We start from the raw sequence: 19,135 nt of genomic DNA on the forward strand, positions 1-19,135 counted from the left end.
CCTCATGTCAAATCTGTCCTGTGATATGGTGACGCAATAAAAAAACAAATATTTAGTCATTTTATAGTATTACATTTTTTTAAGCGACATGGAATTTAATGTTTAATGTGGTTTAGACCACATGTAACCTGGCTTACATTTTATGCTGTGTGATGTTACCTTGTAATGTGTTTGGGGTAATGTGATTGTCGGTGAATGACAGAGACTTCACAGAATTGTTGTCACTCAAAAGATTAGTGAAGAGGTATTTATGTATTTAACAATTAAAATAGCTATCGAAAAATATATTTCAGCTAACACTTTTGTGTTAGCCCTTGAGGATAATTGTGATCATCCCCTTTGAGAATGGGCACATTACAACATTGACAGGTGATGGAAATGACTAATGACAAGGTTAAGTATAAAATCTAACAGAATGAGTTGTGTGAAATAGGTATGTAACGGCTTTCTTCTGTGGACGAAGGAGAGGACCAAAACACAGCGTGGTTAGTGTTCATCATGTTTAATAAAGATGATACACTTGAACACTACAAAATACAAAACAACAACTGTGAAAAAACCAAAACAGTTCTGTTTGGTGCAGACACACGAAGACAACCACCCACAAAACCCAACACAAAACAGGCTACCTAAATATGGTTCCCAATCAGAGACATTGACTAACACCTGCCTCTGATTGAGAACCATATCAGGCCAAACATAGAAACGGGAAAACTAGACACACAACATAGAATGCCCACCCAGCTCACGTCCTGACCAACACTAAAACAAAGAAAACACAAAATAACTATGGTCAGAACGTGACAAGGTAGACATTTTTGCCAGCCATTTAGCACCTCAAACAGTATACTATGCAGAAAAATAGTTATGTATCTAGTTTGTAAGCCTCTGTAAAATGGCAGGGTAAATAATTTATCTTAATAACATGAAATATTCTGAGTAACAATCAACTTATCTAAGAGAAACATCACTACTGTGGTGACTAAAAAAGTGAGGACTCGTCTTAAGAAAAAGTTAAAGAACAGTTATCTAAGAACACATAACACATGTACGTCAGATACAGTACATTACAAATTAATTATGTCATCTTTATTTTCAACGTATACACAGAATTGCTGATCATATTCAAAAACTGGATAAAGTTTTATACAAAGATTTATTTTCTGTCAATTACTTTTTGTCAATATTCACAAAAGCCCACTTTTGTATTGCTTGGATGAAAATTCTATTTTTTGGTTCTGCATTAAAAAAAATTATATACTGTTTTGGCCTCACAAAATAACTTAAAGTTATCGGTAATGCCTGAACATTAGAGTTAATTGAGAGATTTGCTTGGCTCAGATGGAATGCAGTCTTGTTTGGTTTCATCTCTCTGTGCAGAGTCCAGCGTGTCCCACCAAATCCTTCCAACACGGGAGCCGCATGAAACAGTGCTCAGATCAATTCCATTTTAATACCAGTCAATACAAGAATTTAATTAGGCATGAAATTAAATGCAGTACACATTGATCGTTTTCCAGTTCAAAATCAATGTCAACTTAAATTACTGAAACTTCAATTGACTGAAATGTAAATGGAATTAACCCCAACATTGCCATGGAGCGACCCTGCAAAATGACCCCTTATCATGAATTATTCCTTCTCCCTTTCCTGAAGCACCTTGCTGGGGCTTAGATCGTGGGGTCCCTTCACAAGGCCCTGCTCCTTGTGCATCACAGACACGTGGATGCTGCAGACAGGCACTCGTTGCTGGAGAACTGCTGCCCTAGCCTTGCTGTACTGCTGTTGTTTTGCTGCCTGAGTGAAAGGGTGTAGGTTACTGTTTTTGTTTCATTTCTTTGAAAAGCCTAAACATCTTAGTTCTACAGGACCGGCCAGAGGGTTGTCTGCCTCCATCTGCTCTAAAGATGAATTATTCTCCTGGAAAGTAGACATAACTCTTAAGCTCCTTGCACAGCTTCAAATGTGCCCTAGTCTTTCTCTGCATTTCCTCTCTACGTTCAAGTATACAATGAGCCCAAACTAGCAGAACAGGCTCTCACACACAGACATGTTTTATGGAACCCTGTCTCGACCAGTTTGGCCCCAGAGTGTAAATCAACATTAAATCTTTCTTCTCAAGGGGTGCATCTAGAAGTGGTTCTTGTGGATACTTCTTACTCCTTTGCAATAACATATTCCTTAGGATGACCTATGGTAAAGATGAGGATTATTAAGTAAATAAGGAAAATGAAATACATGAAAACCATCACCATAAAATGTTAGTTTCTTTCATCTGTTTAAAAAACAAATATGTCAGAGGAACAACTGGCAGTGTTGTAACTCACATAGCTGATGGTGAATATCAGCAATGCCACCACAATCCCCACAATGGAAAGAACTAGAATGGTATCCCTTTCTTCTGATTGGTCTGTGGACTCAAGGCAACCTGCAAAACAAGTATCCACAAATCTTTGAGCATCACTGGAAACATTTTTAAAGAATTTAACAGCATAGATGAAATCTCTCTCTGGGTCCAATTTAAAACACTCACAGAGTATTCAGTAGGTCTACATATCAAAACAAGCACACAATGAGAATAGAACACACTCACCTGTCACTCTGAGGTGAACCTGCCCCTCCTGGTTCTGCTCTCCTACAGGTGCTGCCAGGAGACACTTGTACCTCCCGCTATCAACAGCCGTTACATTGGGCAGGAAGATATCGAAAGAATCATCAGCCAAAAGTTCCACTTTACACTCCAGACCTGCGTACCATTGGGTGGTGCTGTTAGGTGATAGCCTCTTCATCAATAGACCAGACACCTTATTAGACGGCTCCTCATTGAGCTGGGAGAAAAGGGTGTGAGGTTACTCTATGCCTCTAACAGCTGGTCTTAAAGCATTTAATTTTGTACATAAATCCAAGACACTACATTTTTTTTAAATCGTACCTTTATGTAACTAGGCAAGTCAGTTAAGAACAAATTCTTATTTTCAATGATGGCCTGGGAACAGTGGGTTAACCTTTCTGATCTCCCCATCCGGGATCGTGAATACAGACTCAAGCTCATTACCATAACGCAACGTTAACTATTCATGAAAATCGCAAATGAAATGAAATAAATATGCTAGCTCTCAAGCTTAGCCTTTTGTTAACAACACTGTCATCTCAGATTTTCAAAATATGCTTCTCAACCATTGCAAAACAAGCATTTGTGTAACAGTATTGATGGCTAACGTAGCATTTAGCATTAGCATTCAGCTGGCAACATTTACACAAAAAAACAGAAAAGCATTCAAATAAAATCATTTACCTTTGAAGAACTTCAGATGTTTTCAATGAGGAGACTCTCAGATAGCAAATGTTCAGTTTTTCCTGAAAGATTATTTGTTTAGGACAAATCGCTCCGTTTTCTGCGTCACGTTTAGCTATGAAAAAAACCCTGTATCCAGGATTGTGTAAATCTATCAGCAAGCTCATTAGCATAACACAACGTTAACTATTTATGAAAATCGCAAATGAAATGAAATAAATATGCCATCTCTCAAGCTTAGCCTTTTGTAAACAACACTGTCATCTCAGATTTTCAAAATATGCTTCTCAACCATAGGAAAACAATCATTTGTGTAAAAGTAGCTAGCTAGCGTTAGCATTTCGCGTTAGCATTTAGCGTTAGCATTAGCGTTAGCATCCAGCACGCAACATTAACAAAAACATAAAAGCCTTCAAATAAAATCATTTACCTTTGAAGAACTTCTGATGTTTTCAATGAGGATACTCTCAGTTAGATAGCAGATGCTCAGTTTTTCCAAAAAGATTCCTTGTGTATTAGAAATAGCTCCGTTTTATACATCACATTTGGCTACCAAAAAAAATCAGAAAATTCAGTCCTCAAAACGCGAACTTTTTTCCAAATTAACTCCATAATATCGACTGAAAACATGGCAAACGTTGTTTAGAATCAATCATCAAGGTGTTTTTCACATATCTCTTCATTGATACATCGTTCTTGGACACATGCTTTCTCCCCTGAATCAAATGGTAATTTAGAAGCAGCTGGCAATTGCGCACCGAATTCGACGCAGGACACCAGGCGGACACTTGGAAAATGTAGTCTCTTATGGTCAATCTTCCAATGATATGCCTACAAATACGTCACAATGCTGCTAAGACCTTGGGCGAACGACAGAAAGTGTAGGCTCATTCGTTGCGCAATCACAGCCATATAAGGAGAGAATGGAAAACAGAGCTTCAGAAATTCTGCTAATTCCTGGGTGATGCATCATCTTGGTTTCGCCTGTAGAATGAGTTCTGGGGCACTTACAGACAAAATCTTTGCAGATTCTGAAACTTCAGAGTGTTTTCTTTCCAAAACTGTCAAGAATATGCATAGTCGAGCATCTTTTCGTGACAAAATATCGCGCTTAAAACGGGAACGTTTTTTATCCAAAAATGAAATAGCGCCCCTAGAGCTCTAATTAACTGCCTTGTTCAGGGGCAGAACGACATATTTTTACCTTGTCAGCTCAGGGATTTGATCTTGCAACCTTTCGGTTACAAATCCAACGCTCTCAGCACTAGGCTACCTGCCGCCCCACATTAAGTATAATGTTACGTTTTGTATGGTATATATTAATTTGTGGATGTCTGTCACCCATTTTGTATGATAAATTACCATTCTTATTATATGTTACAAATTTGCAAAACGTATGTATGATATGTTATGAATTCTGGCTATTTTAGCTAATGTTATCTAGGCTAGGGGTTAGGGTTAAGTTTAGGAGTTAGCTAAAAGGGTTATTAGGGTTAGGGTTAGCTAACATGCTAAGTAGTTAAAAAGTTGCTAATGAGCTAAAATTGGCGATGGTGAGATTCAAACTCTTAACCTTTGGTTTGCTAAATATTTGTGTTATACTACCACCTATTCAACCCGACCAATCAACCTCCTTTAGTTTTTGCCTTAACTTCTTATGGCTGCAGGGGCAGTATTGAGTAGCTTGGATGAAAGGTGCCAAGAGGTGCGTAGAGTAAATGGCCTGCTCCTCAGTCCCAGTTGCTAATATATGCATATTATTATTAGCATTGGATAAAAAACACGCTGAAGTTTCTAAAAACTGTTTGAATGATGTATGTGTGTATAACAGAACTCATATGGCAGGCAAAAACCTGAGAAGAAATCCAAACAAGAAGTTGTAAATCTGAGGTTGGTCGATTTTCAACCCAGCCCCTATTGAATACACAGTGGGATATTGGTTATGTTGCAGTTCCTAAGGCTTCCACTAGATGTCAACCGTCTTTAGAAACTTGTTTGAGGATTCTGCTGTGAAGTGGGGGCTCATAAGGGCTGTTTGAGCCAGGTTTCTGGCAGAGTGCCACAGGCTCTGAGGCGCGGTCACGAGAGAGTTAGCTCTCATTCCATTGCTTTTCTACAGACATAGGAATTCTCCGGTTAACATTATTGACGTTTTATGTTAAAAACAGCCTAAAGATAGATTCCATACATCGTTTGACATGTTTCTACGGACAGTAACGGAACTTTTTGACATTTCGTCTGCAACTAGGGACGCGCTTCAGGACTTTGGATTTGTTTAACAAAAGTAGCTCTTTGGACATAAATGATGGACATTATCGAACTAAATCAAACATTTAATGTGGAACTGGGATTCCTGGGAGTGCATTCTGATGAAGATCATCAAAGGTAAGTGAATATTTCTAATGCTATTTCTGACTTCTGTTGACTACCTAATATGGCGGATATCTTTTTGGTTGCTTTGTTGTCTGAAATCTGTACTTAGATTATTGCATGGTTTGTTTTTTCCGTAAAGTTTTTTTCAATCTGACACAGCGGTTGCATTAAGGAGAAGTGTATCTATATTTCCATGTCTAACAATTGTATTTTCATCAACATTTATAATGAGTATTTCTGTAAAATGATGTGGCTCTCTGCAATATCACCGGATGTTTTTGGAACTAGTGAACATGACGTGCCAATGTATACTGAGATTTTTTTTACATAAATAAGCACTTTATCGAACAAAACATATGTATTGTCTAACATGAAGTCCTATGAGTGTCATCCGATGAAGATCATCAAAGGTTAGTGATTCATTTTATCTCTATTTGTGCTTTTTGTGACTCCTCTCTTTGTCTGGAAAATGGCTGAATATTTCTGTGACTTGGCGGTGACATAATCATTTGTGGTGCTTTCACTGTAAAGCCTATTTGAAAGCGGACACTTTGGTGGGATTAACAACAAGATTACCTTTAAAATGGTATAAGATACATGTATGTTTGAGGAATTTTAATTATGAGATTTCTGTTGTTTGAATTTGGCGCTCTGCACTTTTACTGGCTGTCATATCAATCCTGTTAACGGGATTGCAGCCCTAAGAAGTTTTTAAGTAACCATCTGTCTAATGTAACCATACCAAACGTAACATATCACAATAAATGGAGTGTCTCGGATTTACGTACAGAATAATACAAAATGCTCTGAGACAAGTTGCTGGTCTAGGACCAGTGCTGTATATTTTTTGCATATAAATAATGGTTCAAAACACACAGTTTGTGCTATCACAATAATAGAAAGCTTACCTTGTACCACCTCACCGCCCGGTATTGGACCCCAGGCTTACATATTGCTTTACATTTCAGAATTGAGTCCTCTCCACAAACTGACTTCACCTCTTCTGTAGACCTATCCTGTATGAGCCCACCTTGCAAAGAGGCAGATATAGACAAACACAAGGTAAATCAATGAAGCAATGAAGATGATGATCGAGAACAGGAGTGAATCAGTTTATATAATAGGCTAAAATGGAAGTGAAACTATGGGGATTCCCGTAGAGTGCAGTCCGTCTGCAAAGGACTAAAAACATGCTTGTGCTTCGACATAGTGGGTGTAGACAGGTAAGAAATTAAGACAGCCAGGGTCAATGTGATCCCATAGAATTACATATTTTGGTGTGATCGTCTCAGGTGTGTGTGCAATTCTATGTGATCACATTTACATCTTAATGAAGTGGAAGTGCCCGTCTACACCCACTGTGATGAAGCACATGCCATGTTTTTAGTCCTTCCAATCCAAGCAGTACATCTCTCCACAATAGTGTAAAATCTTCATAAATGTGTTCAATTATAAATCTACTGATGTCTTGCCAGTTTTCTTACATGAATACAATGTCAAAAAAGATGCAACACTGTTTCTTGGTGGTCATTAAAAAAGGTACAATTTGAGTTAATGTTTTCCTTAAACTTCTTCATATAATGGTTGGCAGGATAATATTTATGAACAATTTTAAAGGAAACTTCCTTAATTTTGTTAACAAGTGTGTGTGGCAACATCCAAACTTTTTTTCCAACAGATATTATCAATAAATCCATTCCAATAAGGCATGACATAAGGTATCTTGTATACCTTATGTCATTGCCTTATTGATAATATCTGTTGGAAAAAAGTTTGGATGTTGCCACACACATACCTACTTGTTTCCTGCTGAAACAAGGTTCATATCGCTCTGTTGTTGAAAAGACCAAAAGAGAAACAAATCTTTCCTACTGATGAGTCAACAGGGTTAATAGAAGGTAGGCTCTGAGTGTCAGGTTTTGACACGTTCCTTAATAACAGAGCAACACCTGAGGGAATGTTATCTAAAACAATTGCAAAATCTTTTGGTGTTACAGGGACCTTGTAAAGTGATAAAAAAAATGCCTTATAACTGAGTAAAAGACCCTCTGCATTTACCAGTTGGCTCACCAATAGGATATTATTTTGGAACCAATATTCTAAAAACAAAGAGGTATTTTTATACAATATATCCCGATTGTTCCATATATAATATCTGTGTACAGAAAATGTGTGTTTATACATTAAGGACCATGACAATAAAACCTGTCGATGAAAATAGAAAGTTTCACTGGAACTTTGTCAATATTATAATTGCAAAACAACATGAAGTTAAGGCCACCAAAAGTAAAGAAAACATGAGGAATAAAATCCTTCCATCAGCAAGGGCATTGAAGATGAAACGTGGCTGGGTCTTTCAGCATGACAATGATCCCAAACACACCGCCCGGGCAACGAAGGAGTGGCTTCGTAAGAAGCATTTCAAGGTCCTGGAGTGGCCTAGCCAGTCTCCAGATCTCAACCCCATAGAAAATCTTTGGAGGGAGTTGAAAGTCTGTGTTGCCCAGCAACAGCCTCAAAACATCACTGCTCTAGAGGAGATCTGCATGGAGGAATGGGCCAAAATACCAGCAACAGTGTGTGAAAACCTTGTGAAGACTTACAGAAAACGTTTGACCTCTGTCATTGCCAACAAAGGGTATATAACAAAGTATTGAGATAAACTTTTGTTATTGACCAAATACTTATTTTCCAGCATAATTTGCAAATAAATTCATAAAAAATCCTACAATGTGATTTTCTGGATTTCTTTTCTCAATTTTTCTGTCCTAGTTGAAGTGTACCTATGATGAAAATGTCTCATCTTTTTATGTGGGAGAACTTGCACAATTAGTGACTGACTAAATACTTTTTTGCCCCACTGTAAGTTCTTCTTTTACTGGAATACCATAATATGAAGGTGTCACACAATCTTTGACAGCCATGAGTTCATATTTATTCATGTTAAGATATAGACCAGATGCTTTGGAAAAGGATTGTATCACATTGATCGATATGGGAATTTGGTTAGTGTCTTTCAGAAAAAGTGTAGTATCGTCAGCCAGCTGGCTTATAATAATTTCTTTACCAGCTATGGAAATACCTTATACAGGATTATTATTTAAAGAATTTGCAAGAAGTTGGGTGATTAATAAAAACAGATACGGAGAGATAGGACAACCTTGCCTAATTCCTCTCTTTAAATCAAATCTAGGTGAGGTGCCATATTTCAATTTGATAGAGCTGTTACCATTTGCATAGAGAGTCTTAATAGCCTTTCAGAAAACATCCACAAAGCCAAGTCTCTCAAGGGAGTGGAAAAGGAACTGATGCTCTACTGTGTCAAATGCTTTATAAAAATCAAAAAAATAATATGAAGCTAATACTAGTCTGACATTGTTAGAAATATGTCTGTTCCTCATGAAGCCAGACTGTGTTTCCTCAATGATTGCATCTAGGACTTCTTTAATTATTTTTGCAAGTAGTAAGGCTAATATCTTATAGTCATTATTAAGAAGACAAATTGGCGGCAGTTATCGATGAGCAGCACTTCTTTTTTAGGCTTAGTGTTATTAATCCCTGACTCATTAACCCCTGACTCACCATTTGGGGTGGCAGGGTAGCCTAGTGGTTAGAGCGTTAGACTAGTAACCGAAAGGTTGCAAGTTCAAATCCAGGCAATTAGCCCAAAATTTCTAGGCCTTCGTTGAAAATAAGAACTTGTTCTTAACTGACTACTTAAATAAAGGTGAAATAATAATTGTAGGAGGGAGATTTTTTTTTTAATACTCTCTAAAATAATTCCTATTTGAAGTCTTTATAGAGAGTATTAAAAACAATGTTCTCCCTCCTACAATTATTATTTTACCTTTATTTAAGTAGTCAGTTAAGAACAAGTTCTTATTTTCAACGAAGGCCTAGAAACTTTGGGTTAATTGCCTGTTCAGGGGCAGAACAACAGATTCGTACCTTGTCAGCTTGAGGATTTGAAGTTGCAACCTTTCGGTTACTAGTCTAACGCTCTAACCACTTGCTTAGAAAATAATTAGTAAAATTCTGATGTAATTCCATCAACACCTGGTGATTTATTGTTCTTTAGATGCTTGATAGACTATAATCTCTTCAACTGTTTAGATTCTATATCACTGATTAACTCATTATTCAGTGAGTAAAAAAAACATATCTGTGGATTCCTGACAGTACGTAGTGTTTAACTAATGGATAGTGTTATTTTTAGAGTGAAATTTCTCAAGGCTAAAGAAATAGGAAGTTGGCATCAGCCGAAATTGAGTGACTTGAAAAAAGAAAACATCTGTTCGAAATTGTTTAGCAAATATAAATAAGGCCTTGCGCTTCACATTGTTTCGTAACCCCCTAGCATTAAGAGAAACTATAGACAAAACAATGATTATATAAAAGTATAAACTGTAGTATGATGAGTCAAAGACGTAGGAGCAGTGAACGTAAACGATAAGGAACCGAGATCTGCACCATTTAAGTCAATTTAAAGTGAAAATAACTTATTCCATAACCTTTGAGCTAGACGTTTTCTGGCTTTAAAATCCAACTCAACTGAAAATTATGTTCAAGACCAAACCAAGGGTTCTTGTAGTAAGAGAGACTAAAAACCCTCTTTAATGTAATCAGGAACTATTCTGAGAAATAAAATACAAAATAATAATTTAAATAAAAGGGTACCTACTATTTTAAGTGCATATGAAAACTGATCACAAAAAAGTTGAATAAAAAACTGGTTTAAACATGTTCCTAAGACCTTTTTCACTTGGAAATAAGTATTAATAACAAAATAGAACAATACCCGTGTAAAGTCAGAGCAGACCTGTATGCCCTTTAAAACAGTATCTTAGTTACTGTATACATAAAAAATAAATACTGCTTTTCAGTCTTCTTTGTAAGTTTGTAAACAAAATAGTTATTCTGGTCATACAAGAACAAACTAGAGGTCGACCGATTATGATTTTTCAACGCCGATACCGATTATTGGAGGACCAAAAAAGCAGATACCGAATAATCGGAAGATTTTTTAATTTTATTATTTGTAACAATGACAATTACAACAACACTGAATGAACACTTATTTTAACTTAATATAATACATAAATTAAATCAAGTAAATAATGAAACATGTTCAATTTGGTTTAAATAATGCAAAAACAAAGTGTTGGAGAAGAAAGTAAAAGTGCAATATGTGCTATGTAAGAAAGCTAACGTTTCAGTTCCTTGCTCAGAACATGAGAACATATGAAAGCTGGTGGTTCCTTTTAACATGAGTCTTCAATATTCCCAGGTAAGAAGTTTTAGGTTGTAGTTATTATAGGAATTATAGGACTATTTCCCTCTATACCATTTGTATTTCATTAACCTTTGACTATTGGATGTTCTTATAGGCACTTTAGTATTGCCAGTGTAACAGTATGGCTTCCATCCCTCTCCTTGCTCCTCCCTGGGCTCGAACCAGCAACACAATGACAACAGCCACCATCAAAGCAGCGTTACCCATGCAGAGCAAGGGGAACAACTACTAGAAGGCTCAGAGCGAGTGACGTTTGAAACGCTATTAGCGCACGCTTTCACTTCGGTTACACCAGCCTCATCTCAGGAGTTGATAGGCTTGAAGTCATAAACAGCGCAATGCTTGACGCACAACGAAGAGCTGCTGGCAAACGCAAAGAAAGTGCTGTTTGAATGAATGTTTACGAGCCTGCTACTGCCTACCACCGCTCCGTCAGATACTTAGATAATTGTATGCTTGTATGCTCAGTCAGATTATATGCAACGCAGGACACGCTAGATAATCTCTAGTAATATCATCAACCATGTGTAGTGATTATGATTGATTGTGTTTATAAGATAAGTTTAATGCTAGCTAGCAACTTACCTTGGCTTACTGCATTCGCATAACAGGCAGTCTCCTTGTGGAGTGCAACGAGAGAGAGGCAGGTCGTTATTGCGTTGGACTAGTTAACTGTAACGTTGCAAGATTGGATCCCCCGAGCTGACAAGGTGAAAATCTGTCGTTCTGCCCCTGAACGAGGCAGTTAACCCACCATTCCTAGGTCGTCATTGAAAATAAGAATGTGTTCTTAACTGACTTGCCTAGTTAAATAAAAGGTATAAAAAAAATGTAAAAAATTAAATCGGCAAATCAGCGCCCAAAAATACAGATTTCCGATTGTTATGAAAACTTGAAATCGGCCCTGATTAATTGGCCATTTCGATTAATCGGTCAACCTCTAGAACAAACTAATAAATGTAAGTACCTGAGTATTTCCGAAAAATAGTCACCTGATGCTTGTTAGGTTAACAATATAAGGAAAATGCGAATATCATGGCTGAAACCATCAATCTGTTCCTTCTGGTGAGATTTTAGGGAGGAATATTGATTTCTGAACCATTGATGAAGCCTCGTCCTCCGACGAAGTAAGCAGCTTTTCCCTCATTTCGTGCTATCTTGATCGTTGGCCACAACTTGTTCCTTCTTGCTATGTCCTCCGGGCTGAGATGCTCAGCGAAACGCATACCATGGCTCTGAAGGAAGGCATTCTTCCCAGCAGCTTTCCAGACAGCATCCCTGTAGAATCTGGCAGTGAAGAGGATGATAATATTGGTCTTGAATCGTTTTGCTGTTGCTTCTTGCCGAGGCGATGCACAACGTCGATGGTATCACCGACTTTGTTCTTCTCTGCAGGCATAACTTCTTGGCAGATGCGGATAGCCTAGGGTGACCAGACGTCCCCGTTTTTCCGGGGACAGTCCCCGTTTTTGGTGACCTGTCCCCGGAAATGTCCCCGTTTTTAACTGTGCGGCTTCATTCACTCTACTTCTACTAACTACTTGCTCGCGATAGTTCTTAAGAGAACTGCAGTGGGAAACTCGGCAAGAAGCTAGCGAGTATCAAGTGTAAATGATTAGTTATTGGAGAAACAAGACCAAGATGAGACTCTGGACAAGGCGGATACGGTATATTAGAGGCCTTTAATCAAGCATAATAATATCTGGCAAACGTGCAGCACGGCTCCTATTCGTCCAACCCTTAGGGAGCTTTCGGAAAAAGAGGAGGTACGACATATTTGGGCAGTACATTTATACATTGAAATGACGTAGGTAGATTCTAGTAGTCCTGGCTCCTGGTTGGTTGTTCGTAGGTGATAGACAGTCCTCTCCAGCCTGGCGTCAGTATCCCATTGGTTCTCGACAGAGTTCTTTGTCTTTGGAGCCCATCCCAAAGGGTTTTGAGCAGTGTTTATTTATGGGTTGTCAGTGTGTTTTATCTTATTCCGCCACCCTGGTGGGGGTTTCCCGTGCAGTTAGTATATTGAGAAACAGAGAGAGAGAGAGGGTATAACACAGAGTACAAGCCAAAATTGTATGGTTAAGCCCAGGCAGACAACAGTCAGTGAATGCGTCATTACATGTTTTAATATGTTATTACAACACCCCCTCTTCACGTCTATTAGACGTGACAAAAACTAAAAGTAAGAAAAATAGAATAGTCAATTTTAGGAAATTTGTAGTCCCCCTCTTCACGTCTTCAAAGAGACGTGAAAATTACTCATATGTGCATGTTTCAAACTCCACCAGAGGATCCTCCTGTTGTAGGAGGGGGAACATCAGTGCAGGGTCATTATTTGGTGCAATAGCAGAAGTAATAACTCGAGAAAGCAGGGAGCGGGCACATGGGATGCAACAACAGCCACAGAGGGTTAATATTGCAACAAACACAGAGATAGAGACCAGAATAGAAGAGACCAGGACCTTATATTTACCAAATGCATCCATCCAGGAATCCCACGTGCTGGTATCAACCCCAGAGTGGGATTTCATTTTACCATTCAGGGTACGTAGTCCTTCTAACGCAACAGTGAGACTGCCATCAGAGGCTGTGTTATTGGGGATAAATGTGCAACATTGCTCCCCAAACATAAAACATATCCCACCCTTCTCAGCCAGCAACATGTCAACGGCAATGCGATTTTGAAAAGCCATAAGGGAGGTAGCCGCCAGTTGACCATGTACGGCCTCAAAACCTTGTTGAGTCCAGTTTCCTAATTTTTGGACATTGAAATGTATATAGTTAATGCGGTCAACATTTTTATTCACAGTGCACTACCAGCAGAGAGATGATTCAAAACCTGCAGCGACCTGGTCCACCAGCTTGTACTCATCAGGGACACCCCTAGGATAACACCTATAGCATCAATATACGTGGGATCCCCAACAGTCAGGGCTTCCCGCTTGGTTCTGGTAGGCAGAAACTGTGGGTCCACAGCCTGTATCCGGGTCACCAAATCACCCACACCTATAGGGTAAACAGAGATAGGCAGTAGAAGTGTTACAAGCGCACAAGTACCCGTAGCCTTATTGGGAGGTCTGTCAAAAAGCCGAGGTCCCCCACACCACCACCAGATGTCAGCCCTAATCACTGGCTTAAAACCACCAACTACTACGATAGTATTTGTACACCAACCAACAGGGAGCAAACCTAACTGTAGTATACCCCCTGTCATGTTAATACAGGAGAATTCGGCCCTGGCAACATCAGAGGAAAATACTGGTGCCCTGTCCGTAGCGGAGACAACAGGGTAAACTGCATCCCACAAGAAACAATTACCAGTCGGATTGTCTTTGTCCATAAGGGGCATTAAACATCCGATCTCGACAGTAGCCGGGACAATGTGGAGCAATGGTCGGGCACCCATGCAAACTACACAACTAGTGGGGGTTGTATTGGCTGCTTGTTCGGTCAATAATAACTAATTGTTAGACAAACCTGAGATACCTGTAGCAACCCGAATGTTCTCATCCGGGGTAGGGGTGGTGACCACTAAAACAGCAGAACCCCACCCATCCCTGTGCTGGGGTAGGGTATGTGGCTTTGCCATATCATCACGCACCGTCACAGAAGTAGGCTGTGGTTGTGGCGTAACACAGATATATAGTGTGAAATGGACTTCAGCCCTGTCGGTATCTACATATGGGGCCAACGTAAAAACCTGACAACCCATAGTGGTCCCAGGTCGTACAATCAGCTTTAGTTGAAAACCAGTGCGTGAAAATGTAAGCCGTTTGCGCCAGGCAAGAACAACCCGTCCCTTGGAATAGCTGGACCAGTCATGCCCTGTTTCCGCCACCAGGTTTTTCCAAGACCACTCACCATATCCCCCTTTGGTTATATACCAGTTAAAACTGGAATAGGTCCAGGCAGGTAGCCCCAAACGATTTTGCGCATGACCCAAAAGGCCCCAAGGCAGGTTAACGGTGGTGGTGGCATTGAAAGGCAAACACAAGGTGGTGCTCTTCAACTCCTGGGGGGTGCACTTAGTGACCCCCACCTCACGCCTAGAAACGGTATGGTCTTGTGGTAGATAAGAGGGAAAAGAGAGAGAGTTAGTTTAACCTGGCAGAGTAGAATTCAGTGTGTGAGTCTGTAGTGGGTGCATCTGTTGGTTTATAAGCCATGTGAGTGTACATACAGTGACTCCTCCCATGAGAAGAAAAATAACAAACAGGGGTCCGGAGATCCCCAACCGTTCCCAAGGAGTACGGTGTGACTTAGTCAGTGAATATGGGGCTGAACCTCCCATTTTCCCTGACTAAGGAGGTGCAAGATTTGGGGCCGAATGTAGACCACTTAGGTCGGTTCTGACTTCCGTCAGTGTGCGGGAAGGGGTTGGAGCTGGTGTACAATGTGTGAGGTGGTGCCAAGGTGCGCCCAATTTACCTTTGACCTGGACTGAGTGTGAAGTAACCTCCTTCACTTCGTACAGACCAGTCCACCTGGGTTCCAGCCACTTTCTCTTGTGGACCTTTACCCTTACACAGTCTCCAAGTTTTACCTTCAGTGGTGGCGTGTCCCCCGGCAGCTCCCCCTCCTGGACCTTGTGAACCTGGGTAGAGAGTGCTGCAGAGAGAACCGTCAGTTTTTTCACATAATTAGACATTACAATTTATTGCACATCAAGGGCGGGCATATGACCTCCCTCCCTTGGTGGGCCAGGCATGACTCTACCAGTCATTATCTCATGAGGAGAGAGATGGGTGCCTGATCCTGGTGAGGCTCTCATGGCCATCAACGCCAGGGGCAGGGCTTCGACCCATTTCAACTTCGACCCGGCACAAACGTTTGACTTGCGCGTTCCATGAGACCTTGGGATTGTGGCCTATAACTGACTTCGCATCCTCCCCCGCCATTGGAATTGCCTCTACCCATTTGGAAAACCTATCCACCATCACTAATAGGTATTGTTTCCCATTAACCACCTTATTCGTCCCCATGTCAGTGTAATCTATTCTAATATCCTGAAATCATGCATTAGGTAATGGTTATGATCCCATTGGTGTTCGATATGGTTTCTTTGGGTTGTGTCTGTCACAAACATTGCATTCGTCACAAAATAAATCATAAAATAAATAAGTCAGTCATATTTTTTATGTGAGGGCCTTTTGGAGGGTCTTTAGTTTGCCTTCGTGTGTGTGGGGCCATGTGCTTCTCATAAAAGTTCTGGGTCCATCAGTGTGGACTGCTTCATGGGCATGGTTTCTGTTGCATTGAGTGTGCAATGGATCTCAGCTTGGGGAGTCTTATATGGGTGCAGTGTAGATTTGAGCTTTCAGTTGGTTGAACTTAAACTGGATGTGAGGGGTGGCAGGCTCTGTGGGTAGGCATTTTAGCCAGTACACTTCTGGGGTTTCAGACAGTGTGGGCATCTTTTATGGCCAGGGCATGGTGTTCCCTGCCATACCTTGAAACTGTGGTTGGTTGTAATCTTGCTGTTGCTGCTGCATGTGGCTGGGCCCTGGGTGGTTGTATTGTAGAGGAGGGGGTCCTCTTCCTCCTCCTCCTCATCCTGTGTTCGTGGCTTTGGGTAGTAGTGTTTTCATTGCAGTTGGTGTAGCCATGTAGAGGCTCCTCCATGTAGGCTGGGCATCTGTCCCATCAAAGCGGTCTTCCAAGGCTGGTACTCAACGAAGCGTGGATCAACTGCTGGGCGTAGGGGAAGTTGGTAGGCCCCTTCCTGCTCCTTTCAGTGCTTGTGTCAAGCCTATGATTTCAGCTAATTGTCTGTGTTTGGAGTAGAGGAGAACTGAATAAGATCGTGGCCTTCTCTCTTTAGGAGGCCCGTTTGTGATTCACCTTCCCTTCCTTGTGGGTAGTTCAGCAGGGACCCACCTGGGCCTTGTAGTGCTGTGGGGCTTGAGCAATCGGGCCTTTCTTCACAGACGAGGTGGCCTTCTTGAATCCCCACAGTCATGTTCCCTTTTAGCTGCCCTCCCTGCATCATGAAGACCGGGGCCTGTATGGCTGCTGGTGTGGTGTGGGTTTTAAATGGGTTGTGTGGGAGTATGCGAATGGATTTTGTGAATAGGGAGGTGGCACTTCAGTCTTCTCTTCCTGTGGCAGTGGCGGGTATAGAGAGAGCGGGGCCGATGGGGTGGTCACGGTGGGCGGTGGTGTGTTGTGGTTGTTGATTGTGCCTTCTCTGACGTCATCTGAGGCCCCAGCAAGCACCCCCATCATATCAGGTTTCTTTTGTGGGCGTGTCCTTTTTGTCTCCTCTATTGCCCATGTCCCTATTCTCAGCTCCGCCTCCGCTCTCTCTCTCTCCTTCGTTCCTTTCTTCTTGAAAAAATGGCTGCTATTCTTTTCTGCCTCACTCTCTTTCCATAGTGCTGAGTTGTTCCCTTGATGGGGCAACTCCACTAATGTAACCTGCCTGGGTCCATCTTAGCCTAATTTCCCCCCATATCTTCTTTATTGATTTATATTCCTGTTTTCCTCCTGTCCTTTCCTGTATTCTCTGATCTAAATATTCATTGAATTTGAGTTTGGGAACGGTAATTGAGGCCATATTGACGATTCACTATGTCTGGGTCCGATAAAAAATGATGTAAAACAATTAAAAAACAACTAAATGTGCTAACAAGACATTGCACTATGACCCTCCGCAACTATGTGCACTTAGCCCATCACTTTGTTCGAAACCAGCGATGTATCCCTGGTGCCCACACAGACTTATCTCTCGTGTCTCACCCTCGTGCACACAGAGTTTTGTAGAATTACTGTACTATAATATCGCAAAGGGATATTCGCGAGATAATTATGCGTCTAGGGTATTTTACTGGAGTAATTTTACAGGTTCACACATTTCTACTGCCTGGCGAAATGTTAGTGTCCCAAACGCCTACTTTTGGGTCAATGTCAATGCATTCAGATGCCTTCTATAATATTTGTCAAATTAATTCTAGGCAACCCCAACAGCACAAAGAGAACAGAAATCAATTCGTTACACGGCACGGCGGCCGCACAACCCCGCCCAAACTTTTGACTCGGCGGTCAAATTTAGAGCCGGTGGTCAGTATCCCTCGGTCTCATGGAACGGTGAATCAGTGACATTAATCTGGAGAGATCAGGTTTAATTCCTTCACTCCTAGTCCAATTATTTAGCTTATTAACTGATGCTCCTAGTGGGATGCTACTCCACTAGTTACAGTCTTAAATATACGTCTCGATCAATTAACAAAACATTTCATCATCTCATTCATATTTCATTTCACTGAGTTATCGAATCCCTCACCGTAACACCTAAACGATTGCCACATCGAAAATTGGCAGACTATTTGGACCCGATTAAAACAGTGCATCACATTCCATCAAATTCTGTTATCAAATCCTTCACCGTAACACCTAGTCGATTTACATATCAACTATTGCCAGCCTATATGGATTAGATTTTAAACAATAATTCCTCACCATGACACCCAGCAAATTTACATATTACTGTTGCTGGACTATTTGAATCAGATTTGAACAATATATTTACACAGATATCATTATGCAAATGCCTTTGGTTATCGGAACATTTTTCATAAATTTAACGGCAATTCATACTCACGCACTCAGTACTTCTGACCATAATTTGGATACTGATTATACTATAATATGCAGATTTCGATTAAACAGGTTCTGCTTACCTTTATAGTGTCGAGCTCTTTGGTCAGTTTCCTGAGGCGAGTTGAATCCCCGATGGCTCCTGTAGACAGGTCGCCCGTCCTTCTAGAATCTGTCGTCAACTTGTCTTTTCTCTCATCAAATCTATGGACCGAATTCATGGATTTCTACCATCCTCTAGCTACCAATTTGTAAATGATTAGTTATTGGAGAAACAAGACCAAGATGAGACTCTGGACAAGGCGGATACGGTATATTAGAGGCCTTTAATCAAGCATAATAATATCTGGCAAACGTGCAGCACGGCTCCTATTCGTCCAACCCTTAGGGAGCTTTCGGAAAAAGAGGAGGTACGACATATTTGGGCAGTAGAATTATACATTGAAATGACGTAGGTAGATTCTAGTAGTCCTGGCTCCTGGTTGGTTGTTTGTAGGTGATAGACAGTCCTCTCCAGCCTGGCGTCAGTATCCCATTGGTTCTCGACAGAGTTCTTTGTCTTTGGAGCCCATCCCAAA

The 19,135-nt window shown here is 40.6% G+C and overlaps 1 protein-coding gene across 1 annotated transcript; it reads right to left on the reverse strand.

The window, feature by feature from the left end:
* Positions 1-486: 486 nt before the first annotated feature.
* On the reverse strand, positions 487-16,920 carry LOC149985046 (CD83 antigen-like). The gene is made up of 6 exons (XM_090215022.1): positions 16,839-16,920; positions 13,830-13,967; positions 6,577-6,716; positions 2,594-2,828; positions 2,328-2,428; positions 487-2,191 (listed from the first exon to the last, which is right to left on the reverse strand). Exons 1-6 carry the CDS (start codon positions 16,918-16,920, stop codon positions 2,039-2,041), a joined length of 849 nt encoding a protein of 282 aa, XP_090071148.1. The 3' UTR covers positions 487-2,038.
* Positions 16,921-19,135: the final 2,215 nt, after the last annotated feature.

The sequence above is a fragment of the Oncorhynchus mykiss genome, chromosome 2 (assembly GCF_057628025.1).
Source record: "Oncorhynchus mykiss isolate SJ-2025 chromosome 2, ASM5762802v1, whole genome shotgun sequence".
In the NCBI taxonomy this organism is placed as follows: domain Eukaryota; kingdom Metazoa; phylum Chordata; class Actinopteri; order Salmoniformes; family Salmonidae; genus Oncorhynchus; species Oncorhynchus mykiss.